The 22,728-nt window shown below is 43.9% G+C and overlaps 1 protein-coding gene across 1 annotated transcript in view; it reads left to right on the plus strand.

Annotated features, from left to right (window-relative positions):
• Positions 1 to 22,728, plus strand: part of TG (thyroglobulin) — a 422,996-nt gene that overhangs the window by 156,607 nt on the left and 243,661 nt on the right. The window contains exons 28-32 of the mRNA XM_029587208.1: positions 5,865 to 6,032; positions 12,600 to 12,719; positions 13,054 to 13,137; positions 20,747 to 20,884; positions 22,007 to 22,183. Coding sequence (XP_029443068.1) covers positions 5,865 to 6,032; positions 12,600 to 12,719; positions 13,054 to 13,137; positions 20,747 to 20,884; positions 22,007 to 22,183 — 687 coding nt within the window. The remainder of the gene's footprint in view (positions 1 to 5,864; positions 6,033 to 12,599; positions 12,720 to 13,053; positions 13,138 to 20,746; positions 20,885 to 22,006; positions 22,184 to 22,728) is intronic.

Here is a 22,728-nt window from a genome sequence, read left to right on the forward strand (position 1 = left end):
GCTGCGCACATCTGGGCGGAAGCCCTCTCCCACTCCATGTACCTCAGGGCCACTTACCTGCCGGGAGTAGACAATGTATTGGCAGACCAGCTGAGCCGTGTCTTCCAACCACACGAGTGGTCACTCGATCCTCTGGTAGCGACCTCTCTGTTTCACAAGTGGGGTTCTCCACGCATAGACCTCTTTGCGTCCCCTCAGAACCACAAAGTGGACGATTACTGCTCTCTCATTCGGAGCCAGCACTCTCGGCCGAGGGATGCATTCTCCCTCAAGTGGACAACCGGTCTGCTCTATGCATTCCCTCCACTCCCTCTTGTGTCAAAGACTCTCGTGAAGCTACGCCAGGACGGAGGAACCATGATCCTGATAGCACCTTACTGGCCACGCCAAGTATGGTTTCCAATACTCCAGGATCTCTCCATCCGCAGGCACATTCCTCTGGGAAAGGACCCGCATCTGCTCACTCAAAACGACGGATGCCTCCTCCATCCCAACCTCCAAGCCTTGTCCCTGACGGCATGGATGTTGAAAGGTTAGTCCTTCAGCCTTTCAACCTTTCAGATTCCGTTTCTCGGGTCCTGATAGCTTCACGAAAGCCTTCCACAAGAAAGTCTTACTCATACAAATGGAAAAGGTACACATCATGGTGCACTTCTCAGTCCCTTGATCCCCTTTCCTGTCCAATCTCCAAATTCTTGGAGTATTTATGGCATCTCTCTGAATCAGGTCTTAAAACCTCTTCTATCAGAATGCATGTCAGTGCGGTAGCCGCCTTCCATAAGGGTATTGGGGGTAATCCTATTTCAGTACAACCCCTAGTAACACGCTTTCTTAAGGGCTTGCTCCATCTAAAGCCGCCCTTGCGTCCTCCAGCCCCATCCTGGGACCTTAACCTGGTTCTTGGTCGTCTTATGAAACCTCCTTTCGAATCTCTGCACTCCTGTGACTTTAAATATCTCACTTGGAAAGTGTTATTCCTTTTGGCTATTACTTCAGCTCGCAGGGTTAGTGAATTACAGGCCCTAGTTACTTATCCGCCTTACACTAAGCTCCTGCAGGACCGGGCGGTACTCCGCACTCACCCTAAATTTTTACCTAAGGTAGTTTCTGAGTTTCATATCAATCAATCCATCATACTACCTATCTTTTTTCCCAGGCCCCACTCCAACTCTGGAGAGCAGACCCTGCATACCCTAGACTGTAAACGAGCTCTAGCTTTTTACCTAGACCGTACAGTTTCCCACAGGAAGAGCACTCAATTATTCGTCTCTTTCCATCCTAATAAGTTGGGACAACCTGTGGGTAAGCAGGCTCTTTCTTCCTGGTTGGCGGACTGCATTTCTTTTTGCTATGAGCAAGCTGGCATTCCTTTTCAAGACCGTGTTAAAGCACACTCTGTGAGGGCCATGGCGACGTCAGTGGCACACCTTCGATCGGTGCCGCTTCCTGACATCTGCAAAGCTGCAACCTGGAGTTCTCTCCATACCTTTGCAGCCCACTATTGTTTGGACAAAGCTGGAAGACAGGACTCCATCTTCGGCCAGTCTGTCTTGCGTAACCTTTTTCCAACCTGATGTACCAACACCCTTCCACCTACCCGGTAGGGTGCGGATGCCCTTTCCCAATTTCTCCTCCGTTGTTGTGCCTGCTGCACACCGTTGGGTACATTTGGTGCAAGTCGGGACATCCTCAGCTCGGTACTCACCCATTTGTGAGGACAACCATCCTGCTTGTCCTGTGAGAAAGCAAATGTTGCTTACCTGATGTAACAGGTGTTCTCACAGGACAGCAGGATGTTAGTCCTCACGAAACCCGCCCGCCTCCCCGCGGTGTTGGGTTCGTTTTATTTTTACTTTCTAGGCACTGCCTGTAGCTTTGAAAATCAGACTGAAGGGAGACCCCTGCTGGCTGCAGGGTCAGTGCCTTGCTGGGCATGCCCAGTAGGGGCCAGTCAAAGTTCTGTTTAAACTTTGACAGAAGTTTTCCGTGGTGGGCTCCATCCTCGATGTCACCCATTTGTGAGGACTAACATCCTGCTGTCCTGTGAGAACACCTGTTACATCAGGTAAGCAACATTTGCTATCTTCGCTGGCAGCGATAAGGTAAGGACCGTTATCGTCGCCAGTAGCGTGCCCAATAGCGCCACCTTTCACGGTGGCGCTATTGGGTGCGAAAGCCGGCAGCGATAACACCGCAGTGGTGCGATTGCTGCCGGCTTTTGCAGGCCTGCCCCCCCTTTGCCTCCCCCCGCCCCCATTACCGCTGGATTCACCATTCTGCTAGAATGGAAAATCCAGCCCTAAGAGAGGGACAAAGTAGCACAAACAATGGCATGAAGATACCAAGGCACCAAAAGGGAAGAAAATGGCACCAAGAACAATTTAATGAACAGTCCAAGGCATCAAAAGAAGATCAAAGCAGTATCAAGAGTGGCATGAATACCCCATGGCAGCCTGAGAGGGGCAAAGCAGCTCAGAACCATGAAACCTCAAGGCAAAACAATACCAACAGTGGCATGAGCAGGCCAGGCATCAGAGTATAGCAAAGAGCATCAACAACCTTAGCATGAACATTGAATACCCCAAGGCACCATGAGAGGGCAAAGCAACACCAGCAGTGGTAGAAAATGCCAAAGCCCTAAGAAATTGGCAAATAGTGACCTGAAGTCAGAGGAAACTCTGAAGGTTGTCCATAGTGATTCTGATGTGCAAATCAGTTGTTGGGCCTGGGTATATGGTAAAAGACTAATCAAACAATCTACTAACTGAAAGATGGTGAACTTACCACCCCTGGGAAGGGTGAAGCCAGAGGAAATCTCTGGATGTGATCTGCATAGCAGACCTGAGAAATTTTTCCTATGTCATCAATTGAGGAAGGAGCTGGGTGACCCCAGGTTTGGAAATTGACTTCCCTTTTGTTATGTCTTTCCTGATGCTGATTCTTGTATTGGGGGGATGGGATCCCCAGTATGCCTGTCTCTCCTGAGAGCAACGTGAGAGGACCCGGGTAGGAGGAGAAGTGGCAAGCACTGACTGAGGGCCACGGACTAAGCAGCTGCCCCATTAGCATTCCAAGGCATTGAATGATGACCAAAATAGGAGGAGTGGAGGTAAAGTCAACCAACACCCCAAGGTGGGGGAAAAGCCTGAAGAGAGTGGCATGAACAACCCAAGGCACCCTGAGAGGGGCAGGGCATCAGGAATTATATAGGAACATTGTTTGGTAACATAATCTCCAAAGACTCTGTTTTTCCAGGAATGAAATAGCTCCTACAATTCTTTCAGACAAATATTTCCTCTCAACAAACATATTCTTATGTAAAAAAAAATAAATAAATACAGCTTTTATCTCAGTCCTTTGAAGGTGGAAAGAAAAAATGACATGAAAGTATGGTCACTGGAAGTTTTGGAAATGCAGCCTAAAACAGGTCATATACTCCATGCAAGGCTAAATACTAATAATAAGCACTGTAAGGGAATTTGAAAAGAACTTTGAAGACAGCAGGAGCAAAGGCAAAAACACCCAAAGGGATCACGAGAGGCGCAAAGCAGCAGGAGCACTGGCATCAACCCTCAAAGTGAGGGGGTAAGGAAGGAAGAAAAGGGGCATCATAACCTCGAGGTACAGAGTGCGCATCAGTGGAAAAAGCACGATGTAAAGAAGACCCTAAGAGACCAAGAGAGGCTGTTTAAAAATTATAGGCACAAAAAGAAAACGAGAGTCTGATAATGTGAATGCAACCAAAAATTATTCAGTCACCAAATATAGCATTCAAACTTATTTCAATCCTCAGAAAGTTTGTGCCAGTGACACTAGTACTTCAAATAAATATCTACATTGTCCCTGGCACAAACTTTCCGAGGATGTGAATTACATTGAAATAAGTTTGATACGAGTTTGAATGCTATATTTGGTGATTAAATAAAAATTATAGGCAGCAAACACAGTGGCATGATTGAACACCCCACGACACAGAGAGCTCAGTATTCAGGTGGCTGTTGCGTTTGGCAGTCTGCAGGCCGCTTCTGTGGACCACTGCACTTACCTCCCCCGGCTGGGCTGGCTTAGTCCCGAAATGCAGCACGATGCCGCCAGCCTCTGAGCACTGCACCTCACTTTAGGTGCATGCGCCGACGTTGCTCCTCTTAAAGGTACTGTGGCGGGAAAACTCTCCCGCGCCCCCCTAGTGATGACATCCACCATCCTGCCCTATATAAGGGCAGCTCCTCAAAACACAACTTGCCCCAGCAACATACCTCCCTACTCCAGCAGTAGTGTGTGTTGCTCCAACATCCTGTCTCCTGTTCCAGCATTTCTGTCTTCGGTTCCCGTGTCCCGTTCTTTAGAGGCTCTCTCATTGCCCACTTGTTCTTCTCCTTCCTTTCCTGCTCTGCCTATCCATTCTGCCTTTCCCTTCGGATGGATACCTGGTGTTGACCACTGCCTGTGCCTAGATACTCTAGACCGCTGCCTGCCTCCAGATACACCTGACCTCCACCTGCTCTGTTCCAGCCTTCTCGACGGATCTCTCCGCCAAAAGCAGAGGCCCCCACCTATGACTGATCAGCCCCAGCACCCAAAGGCTCAACCTTGGGGGCATGTGGGATGGTAAAGGCGAAGTTCCAGCTGGGCCTCTGCTTTGTCTGGGTCTGCCTGCTGACGGTGGGGTCCTACAGGGCTCCTTCTTGCAGGTTGCATCAACAATGACTTATCCAGCTAAGTCTGGGACTTAGCTAGACAAAGCACAGGTTTAAGTTTCTTGCCACTCAGACCATTTCTGATTTGTCCGGCTAACAGTTAGCCAGATACGTTTAGAGGTATTCCAGGCTGGAGTAAATAAATTACCTGGATAACTTATCCATTAGGGCTTTTTAACACATTCAGAGCTCAATTCAGGGTCTGAAGTGTTTTCTTTTTCCCTTTGGGAACCACTTAACAGCTTCTCAGAGAGAGGGAGAAACAATTATTTGTTTTAACCAAAGATGTAACTTTATTTATATAACTTACGCTTGAAAAAGTTGGTTTTTTTTTCATGAATCATGAACATAATATTAAATCAAGTATCATTAAATGAATGCAAATTATAGTCTTGGTACAATTATTGTTCTGATTTTTATAACCAGAACCAACAAACTTCTCCGAGAAGCTTAAGCTATGTTCCTTACCTTACTATTATGGAACTGTAGGAAACAGCTAACAAAATGATCTTCCACAATAAACTATATCTTTTTTTCTTTATCTTTATTTATTAATACTATGTGCTCATATCATCTTGGCTTTGACATGCCCAAACAAGGCTTACTAGCCCTTCTGCTACCTCCCTTGTTTAGCTGATGATGTTATTCTCATTTGAAACCCTTATTTTTATATATATTTATATTTATTATATATTACATTAAATTAATTTAATTTAAAAAAATTTTGTAAGCATTTCTCTTTTGATCCTCTTAATTGCTGATTATCAAAGTGAAAAAAAAATGATCTTGATTTATTATATATATTGCACGTACTCTTCTTCACTTATGAAAAATAATTCCCACTATAGGGGAAAAATGGTGTAAAATTTAAAATTATATTGTGAAAAGATTTGTTAATTTTATTATCAAATACAATTTGTTGTAATTATTGCAAAAGTTTACAAAAAAGGTTTTTCAAAGACAATAATAACAGGCTAAGATCTCACACCAACCACAAGAGATGTACACCGCAATAAAACACACACACATGTCTATAGATCACACTCATCTGACACAAAATATATCAAACACGTTTTAAAAAAAAAAACCCAGCTAATTTCACCTATCTCAAAAAATAAGTTTAAAGTTGTTATGATATAAAGTAACTCTATTTTCATTTGAATTAAGGCACTATCATGTGTGGATTGATGAGTCACCCAGATGTGCTGCTCTGCCATACAAATGACTGGTTGAAGACTTCAAAACTTGGAGGTGATGGAGTATGCAAAAGCGTGAAGTCTAACAAAGAACAGAAGCAATTCTCATTCAGTCTGGGAGGACAAGAGTTCACTGGATGTAAGTAAAGATACTGGAATGATAATGTGGAAAACCCACTGCCTCTAACCTTGTAGTGGAGCAAGCTCTGAAATAAGTTGATATTGCTGCATGGTAATGGCCATGTTTGCTAAGTGCATGAAGACTTTGCGCCATCAAAATATTGTGAAATCATAATGATTGGGGTCATTTGGTAGTGTCTGGACACAACTTATTTCATGAGTAGACACCATTTTTAAGAACTGAAATTGGAAGGGCAGCTTATCCTTCTAGATTTGTTAGAAACTATGAAAGGGCATGTGTTATCCTCTGGAGTTCTCTGCTGAAGCTGGTGGGAGAAACATGCAGATGAGCCTTCGGGTCCTCTGCTACTAGAAAGAGTATGGGGGCTGAGAAAGTTGAATCCATTCTGGAGTCCTCTGCTGGGGCTGCTTAAGAAGTATACAAAGGAGCCAATAGGTCCTCTGCTGCTAAAAAGAGTGTGAGGATTGTGAAAGCCAAAACCTATATGGTCTGTAGTATTCTCTGGAGTCCTCTCCTGAAGCTGCTGGGAGAAGTATGCAAAAGAGTCTTCCAGTTCCCTGCAGCAGGAAAAAATGTGAAGGCTGCGGAAGATGAAGCTTAAACAAAGCATAATTTTCCCTGGAGTCCTCTGCTGAGGCTGCTGGGAGAAGTATGCAGATGAGCCATCTGGTTCTGTGCAGCAGGAAAAAATGTGAAGGCTGCGGACTATGAACTGCTGCTGGAAAGAGTGTGGGGGCTGTGGAACCTGAAGCCTAGATAGTGTTCGGAGCTGCGCTGAATCGTTATTGTGTAGTACATCTACTATAGCTCACAGTGTCCTCTGGAGTCCTTTGCTGAGGCTTCTGGGAGGAGTATCCAGATGAGCCTACAGGTCATCTGCTGCAGACAGACACCTCTTATTCCTAAGTGCATGATATATTTTTATGCCATATGTGTATAAGCTTCTCCACTCGCTCTGTAAAAAAGTACTGTTTCATGTTTCTCATCTTTCTCTCTGCAACTTCATATCATGACCCCTTTTCCCTTGAATTTCTTTTTCTGTGGAAAATCATACCCTCCCAGTGTTTTCTGTCATATTGCCCCACTCCTTTGCTTTTCTGCATGGATTGCACTATACTCAAGTGTATCCTCTATTAAATGTATTCATCTGCATGAAATACGCCAGCAATTCTCTAACTAAAGCAAACAAGTTACCCCTTCCACCCCAGCAAAGGATTTATTGTGAACACCACCAGGCTGCATGGCAGTGTGTGTTATTCAGACTGGAAGGTATCTGAAGACCTCCCAAGATCCTAAGAGCCTTGAACGACAATTTTACCTTTCTCCCTGTCAGAAAAGAACCCTGGCAGCCCAACTAAGCTCCAGCACCCTCAAGTGAGCTCCTACCTCAGGGGTTATATAAGGACTACAACACAAACACTCAAAAGAGAGGCCTGCAACACTCGAAACAGGAGTGGGGCAATATGACGGAAAACACTGAACTGTTTGACAGCCTTCAGCAAAGTATGGCAGGGTGTGATTTTCCGCAGCAAAAGAAATTCAAGGGGAAAGGTGTCAAGATATGAAGTTGGAGAGAGAAAGATGAGAAACCCATGAGAAAATACTTTTCTGCTGAGTGAGTGGGTCGATTTCCTGGACTAGCCTACCGGCAGAAATTGCAGCAAACAGACAAACAGAAAGCAGGTGGGAGAATTAAGAATAAGAAATGAGGGAGGGGGTTTGAGTTTTGCAAAGTCATCCGAAACTTTAGAGGACCAATCGGGGGAGGGGGTGGAATAAGGGGGAAATATAAGTCAATGTGCAGAATGTGGTGGTAATGGCTACATAAGGCTTCCAAGGCTGCAGAGCTAACATCAGCGAGCACAGAACAGCCAGATGTTTGGACAACAGCCTCACAAGTTTTGGCAGCTGTTTAAATTATTACCAAGCCTGGTGGGAGGTGAACCATGGGTGTTGGATTAATTATGTGGCTTGTAAGAATCGAAGATGAACACAGCAGTGCCTGAGAAGTCCTACCAGCAGCGGTGGTGGAGGTCAGCACTGTGACGACGGAGTTTACACGTTTGAGACAGATATCAAGGGCAGTGGTATAAACAGGACTAGGAGGGTGGGTAATAGATAGTGGGGGAGGGGAGGAGCTGGTACTGGTTTAAATATGGGGATTTTTATGCTCAACTACCCAAAGTGGTAGAGAACCAAGAGCGGAGGAGAATTGGACAGACTGGATGGGCCAATTGGTCCTTCCCTGATGTAACCTAGGATGTGATAGCTCAGTTTCTACTGCTTCTGCTATATCATGAACCTTTTCATCCAGTCATCTTAATGTTTAAGTTCTGACCCCAGCAGGAATCTCAGGAAGACTGTTAGCAAAAAAGTATTTAGAAGACAAACTTATAAACCTACTTTTAGAAATAAGTGAATGCAGGTTTGAAAGGATTACATATGATCAGATTTTTAGGGGACCTCCCCTGTTTTCTCTCCTTCTCCCCACCTGACAATCTGGCTGAGTAACATGAGATTCTCTGCTAGCTGAGAGCTGGAAAAGAAATCATAGCTGAAGCACCGCCCTGCAAAATTACTTTTGGAAGATATGGACTACCCAGGTTTCTCAACACCACTATTTTATCTATTTACTTTTATTTTATTTTAAACATGAACCAATCACTTTATTCAAAGCATTTAGATTATGTACATAATAAAAATCAAACCCAATTACAATATAAATAATAAAAGCTGATACAGAATGAAACTGAGCAAACATTGTAACAAAGTAAGGGGGTTATTTAGTAATCTGCAATAACGTGTTAACATTTAATAAACAACCAAAAGTAAAGATCTCACTTTGTAGCAAAGTTCAGATATGTTAACAGGAGATTCAATAGAAAAAAATAATTATAAAGTTTTCCCATTTTTAATTTTTTTGAATGAAAATCATATTTATAGCATAGATACCAGCAATGAAATACTGCACAGTGTACCCTTGTGAAAACAGGGAGATAATGAGACAAACCCCCTATCATCAGTCATTCATTTTATGAACAAAATTCATTTCACGATGTGTGCTTAAGTACTGGGAGATATGAACCACAATGGAACTGTGAAGGAATATGCTGGTACTTGTGCTATAAATATGATGGTCATTCAAAAAAATTAAAAATTGGAAACATTTATCATTATTTTTTTCTATTGGATCTCTTGTTAACACATCTGGACTTTGCTAGAAAGTGAGATCTTTATTTTGGGTATTGATATTATTCTTACACTTCTGGGTTCTTTTGATTATTATATTAACATGCAATAAACAGCATTAACTGCATGGTAAAAATGTAAACACACAGATAACATGCAGAATTTGAATTTCCACACATCTGTAACACAGCAAAGTTGTTATGTTAATAGGCTGCTTTGCATGCAAATATATGCAAAGCAGCTCATTATGTAAATGAAATAATGTCACATATTCAAGTAGGCAAGACGTGTTATTCAATGGAACGTTAACTACACCTCGAAAGGAGTAACTAATTTTCCCCAGGATCATCAGGATGCTAATGCAAGCTCCCAGGGCCTTACCTTAAAGGGGCCAAGCAGCCCCGGAACCTTCCAGCCTTGAATGAATAAAATCCCTGATAGGGGTGTAATGAGACCCCCATCTCCCAACCCCTCTCCCGCATCTCAAGAAGGAACAGAAGTAAAAAAGAAAAGAAAAGAAAGAAAGAAATTGCCCCTGGTCCCACCTCCATTCTTAAGCCCCACCCCCTGGGGACCCCTAAAATGTTTTGGATGGCTGAGATGGGTCAGCAGCCCCAAATACAAGGGTGGTAGAGGCTTATCACATGGGTTCCGGCTGACCGCTCTAGACCACCAGACCTTATAGGGACTGTGGGGTAGGGCTTGGTAAGGGCCTTGGGAAGCCTGGAATTTTTTCCACACAGGAAAAGGCTTTTGGCCTGGGGGGAGGGGGGGGGGGGGCGGCAGGGCTTATAGGTGGGCACTTTATCTACTTTTGTTTACCTTTGGCCACCTCTGTTTTTGGGGTCTTATTAACCCATGGTATTTTACTGCTTGAGGAAGTGCCATGGGATTCACAAAACTGCAGTACCGCTGGGTGGTGAGTCCTATGGTATTTTCCTCTCTGGGGAAATATCACGGTTTAGTAGATGGACCGCTTAGATTTTAAACCCTCTAGGGAAAGGAAAATTATCCACTGTAACTGAATCTAACTCGTCTTGAACTGTCAATGAAAAGCAATGAGATAAAACAAAATAAAATGAAGTCTTCCTTCTCACCTCTTCCTCCTTTTTCCTCCTCCATCAGTGTGTAGCATCATTATCTAGGCCCATTGCCATTCCTTTGTCCTCCACATCTACTCCCTATTTGTCTGAAATAGCTCAGAGCCTCAATCAAATAACAGAGAAAGGGAGCTGGGTATTACATGGTGGCCAGAAGCCTCTTGTGCCGTTATAAAAGACTGAAGAAGAATATGCTGTATGCAACGTCATGCAACAGCCTCCTAGTAGATATAACAGGAGCAAAATAATTTTTGAACTCAGGAAAGAGCAGAACAAACAAAGAAGATTCTTTATTGTGTGGAAGAGGAAGTAGAACTGGAGATCAAGTATGGTAGACTGTTTCTGATAATATATATATATATATGTATTCATACTGTATATATTATCCCATGTGTAGATGTCTGTGTGCACGCAACCCAACACGTGAAAAAAGGGGTGGAGTTAGATTGTGTCAGGGGCTTCCGCGGCAGAGCCAATATTTACACATGTAAACGAATATTTTAAATCCGAGAGCCGCGGTGGGCTTTTAGCCATGAATATTTACTGCTGCTCTTGATGAGGGGTTAGGCCTAAAATGGCTGGGTGAGGTGTCTGTGGAAACTGTGTGTGTGTGTGTGTGTGTATGGGGGGGGGGGGGTGCAGGGTGAAGAACCAGGGGGCTCTGGATGTCTTCGCGATAGTTTGAGCAAACTGGTGGACTAATTGGTAGAATTGGGTATGTCCTTCACGTGAGCATGTTTTAAAATCTGCTAACATGTGCACGTTAAAACCGACAGATTCCTAAGGAAGATACGTGAACTATGTATGCTTGCATAACCACTTAAAATTAGGGGCACATGGATGAGCGATGGTTGTATTTTGAATCTTGTGCGCACAATTCCATGCATGATTTAACATTTCTGCTTGCATGGGCATATGTGCATATATGGGCACCCTCGCACTCGTTTTAAAGTTGCCATCTAAGGGTCTTCTTCACTAAACTTGCCCTAACAAAGATATTCTATGCAGAAAGGCCTTCCCTTGAAATGGTACCTATTTTCTGATAGGCAGATCTCAGTAGGTCCAGTGGCTGAACTGGGCAAATCCTCCCAAACTGTTGCAGATGAGCTTTTGCTGACTCTCTCTAAGCAGCAGAAGTAGGTTTCCAAGCCTAGCTTTTCTCTGATCCAGCCTGAAACTCCACTCTTCAAACGCTCCAGACAAATTTTCAGTGAAATGCAAGGAGCATGGGACTAACTCCCTATTTACCGCTCTTCACCTCTTTTGATTCTCTCATTTTTATTATCTTCCTTGGACCCCCAAGAAATCTTCCTCCTTCTTGAAGACCCGAGTTCTCTGACCTTGAACCTCAGCCAGAATGGAAGACTGAATGAAAAAACAAAATTGGGCTTTATGTTTTTGTGTATTTTATGAAAACATACTCCTCGCTAGACATCTCCAATTGGAGAGTGTCATGAAAGCACTACGCTCTTAGCTTTTGATCTCGTACAGTCAGGATCTGTGGAAACACTGATGCAAATGGTAAGGGACACTTTTGGTGACTCACTTACACATATCATTTTAGTGGTTCTTCTCAAAACTGCTTCCATTCTCTCAATGTCCTTCCAAAAGTATGGCCTCCTGAACTGAACACAGTATTCAAAGGTGGGGTCTCTTCTTTTTTCTGATCTTATGCAACTGAACATACAGTTGGCTTTCCCAGTGGCTTTGTTATATTGCCTGGCTTCCTTGAGGACATCTAATATGATTACTCTTTTATCTCTTTCTTGCTTAACAATTTCCATGGCCAATGGATTTTTGCATCCCAAATACATGTCTTTATACTTTTTGACTTTGGAGTTCATCTTCCAAACTCTTTGACCATTCTTCCAGTTTTGTCAAATCACCTTGAATTATTTCCCCACCCCCTTCTAGTGTGTCTGCTCTCTTATAAGTTTTTGCATCATCTGTAAAGAAGCATATTTTTCTCTCCAGTTCCTTAGTAATGTCATTAATGATGATGATGAAAAGAACTGGTCCCAGCACCAAGCTCTCATGCTCTGAACTCTCCAAGACTGTAAAGTTCCCACAGTATCATTGCCAACACTTTTATTTCTTAGCGTATCTGGCCGTTACTGAAATGGAAAAGAATGGTCTCACTGAAGTGACTAGATTTGCATAGTTTTCTTTGTTTTCTGGCTCATAAATAAGCAATAATTATTGGGCCTTTGTAAATTAGTTATATAAATACTCGGTAGACATTGCTGTGCACTGAAAATTGTTCTTTATTTTTCAGCATATTCTTTGCTTTCCAAAAGTATTCAACAAATGGAATACAGCACAAAATTAACAGATGAAGTGAAAGAAGAAATTCAGAGACTGTTTACCAGATTTCAGAGGGTTTATCTTTGGACAGGTAGGTTTTTCACTGTCGTCTCCAGCACGGTATTCATTCAACTTTAGCACAGATGAGGTGGAAGTGCATTTCATTTAAGCTCCCAGGAGTGTAAATATATTTAGAACTTAATACAGTTCAATTCAAACTTGTTTGTAGGAAAATCCAGGGAGAACTCTAACATATTCTGAATTATAAAGGGAGATCTAGGTCCTCTTTAGAAGAATTTTCCCTGCTAAATGGAAGAGTTTATTTGATTGGGAGCACCAACGTACCTGCAAAATCACATTCGTTGACAAATGAGTCTTCAAAGGCCAGACAAAGCTGAAATGGGCACGGTTTGTCTGTTTTCTAGATTCTGATGCAATCACCCGGACACCAACTCCAGAATGTGATGGTCGCGCTGTTTTCCAAGAAGGGAATTCCACAGTGCTAACAGGTACTGAAATACAGAAATCAGCCCCTAACAAATTGCAGAAGTTGACAGTTTTCACCGTATCTGCTAATGGTTTTCTTCTTTCTTTTTTGGGGAGTTTTTACTACTCCTTGAGGGACATTTTGAAAGGGAATTCTGCTAGTAAAAGGTATCACAGAACCGTGTATTAGGGGTGGGAATTTGTTTGTAATGAAATAGGAAATAAAGACATTTCCTATTTCATGGCATTTCGGGAATTAAAAAAAACAAAACACAATAGGAAAAACAATGAAATTTCGTGTGGTTTGTCCTATCAGGTTTTTGTGTGTGTGTGTGTGTGGGGGGGGGGGGGGTGTGTGGGTTAAAAAACATGCACATAAATAAACAAATCAAACCTCAAACCCACCCCAATCCCCACCAGCAGAGCCCCATCGACTCCCCCAGGACTCATCAAAATCCCTGGTAATCTAGCGGGGGGAAGTCTTGGTAAAATATTATCCCAGGGTACTTCAGTTTGATTTCCTGATCTGCTTCACTGGAGCCTTGCATGGAGTTACTTATTTTTATTTATGAGTATTAGATCAGTACTGTCTGGAACACATTGCCATTGCTATGATACATTACCATTACTTAGAACACATGTCCCTTACTTGCTAATAGGCAGTAACTATCCATTTTGGAGGCAATTTTTCAGTCACCCATGGAACTGCATCCATATTTTCAAAGGGAAACCCTGTGCAGGGGTTTTCTTTTTGCAATTGCACACCGGCGGGGCCAAAATGCGAGTGCGTACATTGGCACCTGCTTTGAAACACCTGCCAATGTACCCATGGAAACTCATAGGGTCATTTATCATTTTGCGTTAGGGCCTTAATGCTAGTGTTAAGGCCCTAATGCATGCGAAAATGCCATAACCCGCGCGTTTTAAATAGCACAACGTGCACTGGTATGCAAATGTCACATTTGTTATACAAATGGGAAGAGTTTGGGCGGAGTTAATAGTAATGAACAGCTCTTAACGTGGAATAAAATAGAGTATCGCACAGCAACGCTGGTTTTAACTCCAGAAATAACTACACCTTTTTCCTTTATATGGTGCCCACACTTTTAACTCAGTATGGGGTTTGGGGGTGGAGTAGGATGGGGGGGGGGGGGGTTTACATACACAGTAGGAGGTACAAACAGCAAAACTGACATCACTGAACATTTTCTGTTGTTTGAATTGATGAAAGGTACAAGAGGAGTTGATTTGTATAATGCACTCTCTATCTAGCTTGCTGCACTCTCTACCTAGATTGTTTGAATCAATAAAAGATACACAAGGAGTTTATTTGTACAATGCACTCTCTACCTAGCGCACGTTGTGGAAATTGTCTATGTGATGTGGTAGCTTGGACATTAGCCTCTAACCATACCCCTTTTTTATCGGCACAATTTTTGGTATAAATATAGCATTTTGATAAATCTAGGGGTCAGTGAGTAGCTTTCAGAATGAAAACCCCTATGCGGATGTTCCCTCCCCCAACCTCCCTTTAACCCGCAAAAGGGGATGGGCAATATTCGATAGGGCTTTTCACCTGTGGAAAGAGCTTTGTAATTGTCTTTCTTAAGTTTCAGTTTCTTCATTATGTGTTGATGTTCACCACAATATGCTACTCCTGTTCGTACCCCAGATCAGTACAGACAAGTGTGTTTTGCATCACTACCAGCAGATGGAGGCAGAGAACTAAAACCTTTGAGGCACTGCTACATAACCAAGAGTGCCATCTGCAGTCCCTCAGTATTTCTCTGTCTCCAGCAGATGGTAGAGGTGCAAACCTCCAGTTAACAAAAAAGAAAGAAAGAAGGGACAGAAGAAGAGAAGTTAGAAGATGTTCCCTGAGGTGTTAGGTTCTTTTGTGGGTCATCCCTCAGGTTGAACCGGGTGAACGGGGGGTTGGTAATCCCTAATCAGCTTTAGGCCGCAGCAGATCCAGGGGTCTGACAACCAGAGGCCCTGCTTCCCTCTTATCCCCTGAAGGCTCCTTCCCAGAGGTGTTGCCAGCAGCAGGGAAGTATTCCTTTTCTTGCTTGAATTTCTTCCTTTGCTGTGGCTGCTGTTTCTTTAAATAAAAAAAAAAGTGTTACATTTTTCTTTGAGCTGCAACTGCTCCAGCTGTTTTTTGTTTGATCATCGAGGCAGGCCTGTGCTGGGGAAGGGAGCAGTGTAGCTCCTCTGTTTGTGGCTTCAGGCTGCTTGGGGAACAGGAGGCTATGTTGGGCCGTGTTCCTCTCCTCTACCATGTGCACCGCTATCACGCGGCTTCTGTTCCTCTGCAGCAGGCCCGGCCTCATGGAGACAAGATGTTGCCAACAGCGATTTCACAGCGTGGGAAAGCATGTCAGGCTGGTGGCCTGGGAGGAACGAGGCTGGTAGGAGAGCCACAGATTCCCAAGGCCCTGTCAGGATCAATATTGGGAGTTTAGGCAGCCTGTCAGCCAGGAGAAGGGCTACAGTTCAGAAGTTGCTGGACTCCCGGGAGCCCAGAGACTCCCCTCATCCGTTGTCTCTGGGGATCCCGTCGGGAGGGGAGATGTGAGCTCTGGGCCGCACATGGGAGAGGATGACATGAAGTTTTCCTCAAAATTTGTCTTGCTTATGCTTAAGGCCTTTTTAACCAGGAAAAGCACTGGCTATAAAAGGGCATTTCTGTCAGCTGTCTCGTCCTGCTGCAAAGAGACCGAGGGGCTCCTTGGGCAGGGGGTATGGGGTCCTCCTTTGCCAGCAGGGCCTGGACCTTCCAGAGGGGCCTGGCAGCTCAGATGATTTGGACCTGGATGACCCAGAAGATAGTCTTGAGGTTGGTCCAGGAGGATGACCCAGCAGATCTCACGGTGAATGTCGATTAGGCAGGGATAAGGACATCGCTGATCTGGAAGAGTACCCGATAATGGAGGGAGATGACCCATAGGTGGTTTATCTATTCTGTAAGGAGAAGTTGAGGCCCCGTTATTTCCCATGTTCAGAAGGACCTGGGTATTAAGGTGGTCCAGGAGGTGTCTGACATTGAAGGAGTGGATCCGGTATTGGTTGGACTCTGGGGCCCACCGAAAGCCTTTCCTCTCCCTAAAAGGATCAAGAAACTGGTGAACCAGGAATGGGACTTCCCAGAGGCGAGCTGCAAGGTGGCTAGAGTCATAGCAAAGTTGCATTTCCTCTCGGAGGATATCCTGCAGCTGCCGGTATTACTGAAAGTGCATGCTTCAGTCTCGGTGTTCACTAACAAGACGACCATTCTGGTTGTGGGTTTCGCAGCATTAAAAGATGTACAGGACCATAAGTTAGAGATTCATTGGGAGAGGATGTCTGAAGCCTTGGTGCTGAGCCTGCAAGAGAAGTCTGATGTAGAGGGCCTGTTTATGCTGGGTCCAGAAGTCTCAGGAGAAATCTTCAGTAAACGCTGGGGTTAATAGTCAGGCAACTCGGGTGGAGGCCAGGATTGCATATGAGGCTGACGCGCTTTATGACTTGAGCTGGACTTCGGCCTGGAATATGGCCGTGGCGGTTTCGGTGCGACATCTGCAGTGGTTGCGGAATTGGTCAGCTGATATGTGGTCTAAGTCTCAGCTCTGTAATCTTCCCTTTAAAGGAAAGAAAATTGTTGTTAGGGGAGGACCTGAAACAATCGAAGAAGGTTTTGAGGGAGCCAAAAGGGAATAAGCTGCCAGAGAATAAGATAACAGTCAGGAAGTCTTTTCTGTCTTGCTCTAGATTTCAGGAGGTGTGGCGGTTTTCATCGCAGTAAGGGTTCTGCACTGTCTTTGGGGCAGGACCAGCAGTCCAGCAGTCTTTTTGAGGCACTTGTAGACTTCCCTGAGAGGGCTCCTACCAGGGGGTCAGTGCGGTAAGGCTTCACAATAAAGCCAAGCTGGTCTACTCTATTGAGATGGTGGAAGTTAGTCTATCACAGTTTTATGAAGCGAGGGCCAGGATTACCTCAGACCAATGGGTCCTAGAAGTAATAAGGGACAGCTATTCTTTAGAATTTTTTTGCCCCACGGAAGCTTTTGTGGTGTCTCATTGCAGTGTCCGAGGCAAGTAAGCGGGAATTTGGGACATGTTGTGTAGCCTTCAGTTGCTGGCGGCCAGGCAGCGCGGTTGCAGGAGGTACTCGATTTACTGTGTTGGCCAAAAAAGGAAGGAGCCTTTCGACCCATCCTCGATCTGCAAATGGTGAACGGTGATACTGCAAATTCCCTGTTTTTCCGTATGGAAACATTGTAGACGGTGATAGCGGCAGTTCATCATGTGGAGTTTTTTGGGCCTCACTGGACTTGATGGAAGCCTATTTGCACATACCAATTCGGGAAGAACATCAAAGTTTCTTTGTGTTATGGTTCTGGGGTAATTTTTAAAGTTTCAGGCCCTCCTGTTCAGTTTGGCACCTGCACCTCACGCGTTCACAAGGTGATGGTGGTGGTGGCAGCGGTTCTCCACAGGGAGGGGATCCTAGTTCATACTTGTATGGACAATTGGCTTATCCGAGGGAAATTGGAGGAGATATGTGTGCACAGTGATGGATATGCCGTGGTCCTTGAGCTGGGTGGTGAATTTGGCAAAGAGTCACCTGAGCCCTACCCAGATGCTGGAATACTTGGGGATGAAGTTCGATACTCAGCTCAGCAGAGTATTTCTCACCTCGGAGAGGATTCAGAAGTTACAATCCCAGGTGGTGCAGATTTTGCGGATGCCAGTGCCCAGGGCTTGGGATTATCTTCAGGTCCTGGGTTGAATGGAATCTACATTGAATTTGGTGCCATGGGCTTTTGCCCACATGTGCCCTCCACAGGGGGTGTTGCTGTCGCACTGGAATCGTTTGTCACTGAGGTTTCATTGGCCTTTACTGCTGCAGGGTATTTCCAGGTCCAGTCTCTTGTGGTGGCTGTGTTGGCCCAATTTGGAGAACGGGTTGGGCCTGGAGGTTCTGGACTGGGTTATAGGGATCATGAATGACAACCTTAAGGGTTCGGGGGTGGTCAAGACCGGATGGCACAAGGACTATGGTTGTCAGTGGAAGCATCCTGGTCTATCAATTGCTTGGAAACAAAAGCCATGTGCAGGGCATTGGTGGAATTCCTTCCACAAGTCCGAGGTCAAATGGTCAGAGTGTTTTCAGACAATGCGACCACAGTGGCTTATATCAATCAGCAAGGGGGAATGAAGAGTCGCATGGTTGCCCAAGGAGCCCAGGAGCTTTATGCCGGGGCAGAGTGACATTTGCAGGGGATAGCTGCTTCACATATTGTGGGAGTGGACAATGTGCAAGCGGACTATCTCAGCAGGCAACGGTTGGACTGAGAGAGTGGGATCTGTTGAAGGAGCCCTTCAGCCTTATCCAGTCTCATTGGGGCAGTCTCTGTCTGGATCTGATGGTGTCAAGGAGTAACGCCAGTGCAGTAAGTTTTTTCAGCCACAGACGATGGGTCACAGCTGAGGGCATAGATGCTCGGGTTCTTCCATGGCTGACCAGGATCCTGCTGATTGTGTTCCTCCATGACTGTTAATAAGTCATATGTTTAGGTGCATGAAGAGGCATCTGGGCCAGGTGATACTGGGGGTGCCGGAGAGGCTGCTTCATCAGTGGTTCATTGATCTGGTTCAGCGTGCAATTGATGGGTCCCTGAGATTGGTTCATTTGCAGGGACTGTTAAGGCAAAGTCTTATTTTCTTGGATTGGGCAGATCACATTTGTCTCGTAACTTGACTTTTGAGAGCAAGTGCTTGAGATAAAAAGGATACTCTGAGCCCATGATTTTCAAGGGTCTAGTTTACAATCCCTTGTGGGTCCAGGTGGCAGCCTTGGGATTTCTCAGAGGTATACTCTAGGGAAAAGGTCATTGACCTCACATCTGGATGTTGTGAGGCATTTGAAGGGGTCGAGCATCTGCAGCTGCTGGTGCATAGATTGGGTACGGCATGGAGTTTAAACTTGGTCTTGTGGGTGCTTTGTGGGCCTCTGTTTTGAGCCATTGTGGAAGACATCATTAAAGGACCTCACACTGAAGGTGGTATTTTTGGTAGCAATTTGTTCATTCAGAAGGATCTCAGAGCTGCAGGCTTTGTCCTGTAGGGAACTATTTCTAAGATTTTGGATGAGGGATTTCTTTGAGCACAGGACCCTTGTTCCTATCTAAGGTGATGTCTTTGTTTCACCTGAATCAGACTGTGGAGCTCCTCCCTTCTCGAATTGGTCTTCTGAGTCTCCGGAGGCAAAGGTCACAATTGTTTTTTGTCAGTCAGATCATTTGTTTGTATTGTTTGGAGGTGCCAGAAATGGATGCAAGGCCTCAAAGGACACAATAGGGCATTGGCTGAAAGAAGATATTGTTTCAATTTACATATGTAAGGGAAGAAGAATTCAGAGGGATTGATGCACACTCTACTAAAGTGCAGGCAGCAACATGGGCCAAGTGTCAGTTAGTGTCGCCACAGATTTATAGAGCATTGAAATGGTCTTCTTTTCACACTTTATCTTGCCATTACTGTTTAGATGTTCAGGCTCCAGGAGAGCTGACCATTGGTGAAAGTATATTGAAAGGCGCTCTTTCACGGGTCCACCCAGTGTAGGGGTGCTTTGGTACATCCCACTTGTTTGGACTGATCTAGGCTACAATCAGGAAAGGAAAATTGGTTCTTACCTGCTAATTTTAGTTCCTGAAGTACCCTAGATCTGTCCAGAGACCCAGCCCCTTAATGTTTTCAAGACCATTATGGCAAGTCCATGTTCTGGCATGTTTACTGGGAAGAATTGTCAGAATGTATATATACAGAACCTAAAGAGGTTTGCCAGGTTGTGGTTAGCCCCTTGGGTTGATTTGTTGTTTTTCAGTTTGGAGGGCTCCCACCTGTGGGTTTGGTGTTCGCCCTCATTTAGGGAGTTGTTGAGGAGTTGTTACTCTATAGTTGACTTGGGTACATGTCAATACTGAGGGACTGCAAATGGCACTCTTGGTTATGTAGCAGTGCCTCACATTTTTTAGTTCTCTGATTCCATCTGCTAGTAGGGATGCAAAACCCACTTGTCTGGACTGATCTGTGGTACTTCAGGAACGAAAATTAGCAGGTAAGAACCAATTTTCCTTTATGTTTTAACATGAAACAGCAACCTTTAGTTACCACTCTTCAAATAGTAGCTGTTATATTATCTTTACATTATATAAAGTTTACTGAGTTTTTCAAGAAACTAGAACATATGTCATATTAATTTGTGTCCATGCTGTTCCACAACACTATGTTAGGAGGAGTACATGAGGAGGTATATATGATAGAAATGTATTATTAACACCCAAAAGCCTTTTCCCACAATTTCCCCGGAAAGTTCCGTATTACTCCAATCAGAAAATGAATGAGATTCGTTTCCTCTGTTCCATGGACCATGGTCATTGCTACACAATTTAAAAAATGGATTCCACTTCTAGATCTCATGAAATCCATGCACACGATAAAGTTTGTCCAGTGTCATTTATTTTTCAATGAAAGTAATTGTTACAGCACTGTGAATGAACATAATTCTGCTTTACAGGTGAAACAGGATGCCATTGTCACCTATGCATGCGGCATAAATCTCTGCAATGTTTCTTTTTTTTTTTTCAGACTCTGCGGTAGAAATGTTCTTCTTGCTAGACAGCAGCATCATCCGTGTTGACCAAAGCCACTCTTTGCCCAGCCAGCAATATATGATTTCCAAGCAGAATTATTCCTCTGAGCAGGCAGAACGCTGGTGCCTCACACGTAAGACGTCATAAAGCCATTCGGTGCATGTGCTAGCATATGTTACTTTTAAGTGTATACGTTGCCATAAGAAGGAATTCTGGGAACAAAAAACAGAATATAATTATGGGTTTAGTCGGATTAGGCTAATCACATTTACAGATGTACTTCTTTTTTGAGGAGATGTGATATGCAGTAAGAATCTATTGTTTTTATGCTCTTTGAAAATGAAACCAATGCTAGTCATCTGGCCATGTTCTCAAATGAAATCAGATCTGTGGATGCAAGTAAAATATTGGAATACCTCTGATGCACTTATATAAAAGCAGACTTGAATTCCATTGAGTTCTTCCATTTTGCATACGTGCCTATTCTCAGCTTGTTTATAAAATGTGTTTAATGGTCTTGAAGAAAGCAAAAAATTCCTGCATACTCCAGTCCGTGCCTAAAAATGGGCTTCCTGATGCCCTCAAACCATGTTTCTGGAGCAGCAGTGCCCTTACTTCAAAACCTATGTGCTCTCTTGCCCAATATCAGCTCCATTAGAGTCTACTTTCTGGATTCTCCCTGATTATAATACAGGTTGGGAATCAGCCCTTTGTGTTCACCTATATTTTCGTTAAAAAGATATACAACCTCTTCTCTAAAGGCACATATTGCTTGATTTTTCCCACAAATACCTCTGCCTGTAATTCTATACATAACCTGGTTTTAATACTGGTATATTAAAATACTATAGAATTGAAAACCAGACCATTGATAGGGTTTTGTGTTTGTACTCAACACAGATGATCCACGTTGGGTAGCAACTTCTGCAGCTCACGTAAAATCGAGGTAGAACAGCCACAGCAGCATATCTCACATCTCAACTGCACAGGTCTCAGATTCCCTCCATGTATTGTTAGCAGCAATAATCCGTGAGGATGATAGTAGTGACATGTGACCAGAGAGAATATCATGGGCATTGTGATACAGGGGAACTAATATTCAGTGATGCCTTCAAATTATGAAAGCACTAAGTTAGCACTTTTTTTTTTCTCTTGGATGAAACAGAATGAAGTTGTGTTTTTTTTTTTGTTTTTTTTAAAAGAAGGTACGGAAAAAATATCTGCTGCTGTTAAAATGTGGTGCTTTATGTCTTAGGTTGTGTGCAGGAGGACAACTTTTGCCGGGTGGTTGATCTACAAGATGCTTCACGACTTTATTTTATCTGCACACTTTACCCAGAGGCCCAGAGGTGCGATAACTTTACTGACTCCTTTCCAGGAAACTGTTATAATGTCATACCACAGAAACCACAGCTTCTATACAAGAAAAAAGGTGAGGATTTATTTTTAAATGTGGTCTGTGTCTGTAAGCTTTGCTATTCACATCGGTCAATAACCGCCTTTTTTCCAGTGTGTGCTTTTTTTTTTTCCTACGGATTCTGTCATTTTCGGCCCCAATGCAATTTGGTATTTGCAGTTTCAGTTTCATACTGTCTTAAGCGTTGTCATGAAGAGAAACCATCGGCATTTTTTTACGAGCACTTACTTACAGCCGCTTATTGTGACATTGAGTATGAACTGGACTGCCTACTTGTGACCTGCTCGGAATCATTGCTGTTTGCTTTAGTATTGAAAGCTTTTTTGTAACAAAGCCTTGAGCCCATGCTTGAACCATGTTGGCTCCTCTGCAAGATGAATAGTTGTTGCTTGGCTTCTCACATTGCATTATGCCCACCGGTATGGCTCGGGCCTGTTTTTCCATGGAGCACAGATTGGTGCATGGTAATTCCTATTCCTTGCACTTCAGCTCATTCATGGGACACCCATAAACACTTCCGTACCAAAGATTTACAATAACAGGTTGATTTTAAAAGCCCT

Source organism: Rhinatrema bivittatum, chromosome 2 (assembly GCF_901001135.1).
Source record: "Rhinatrema bivittatum chromosome 2, aRhiBiv1.1, whole genome shotgun sequence".
NCBI classification, from domain to species: Eukaryota; Metazoa; Chordata; class Amphibia; order Gymnophiona; family Rhinatrematidae; genus Rhinatrema; species Rhinatrema bivittatum.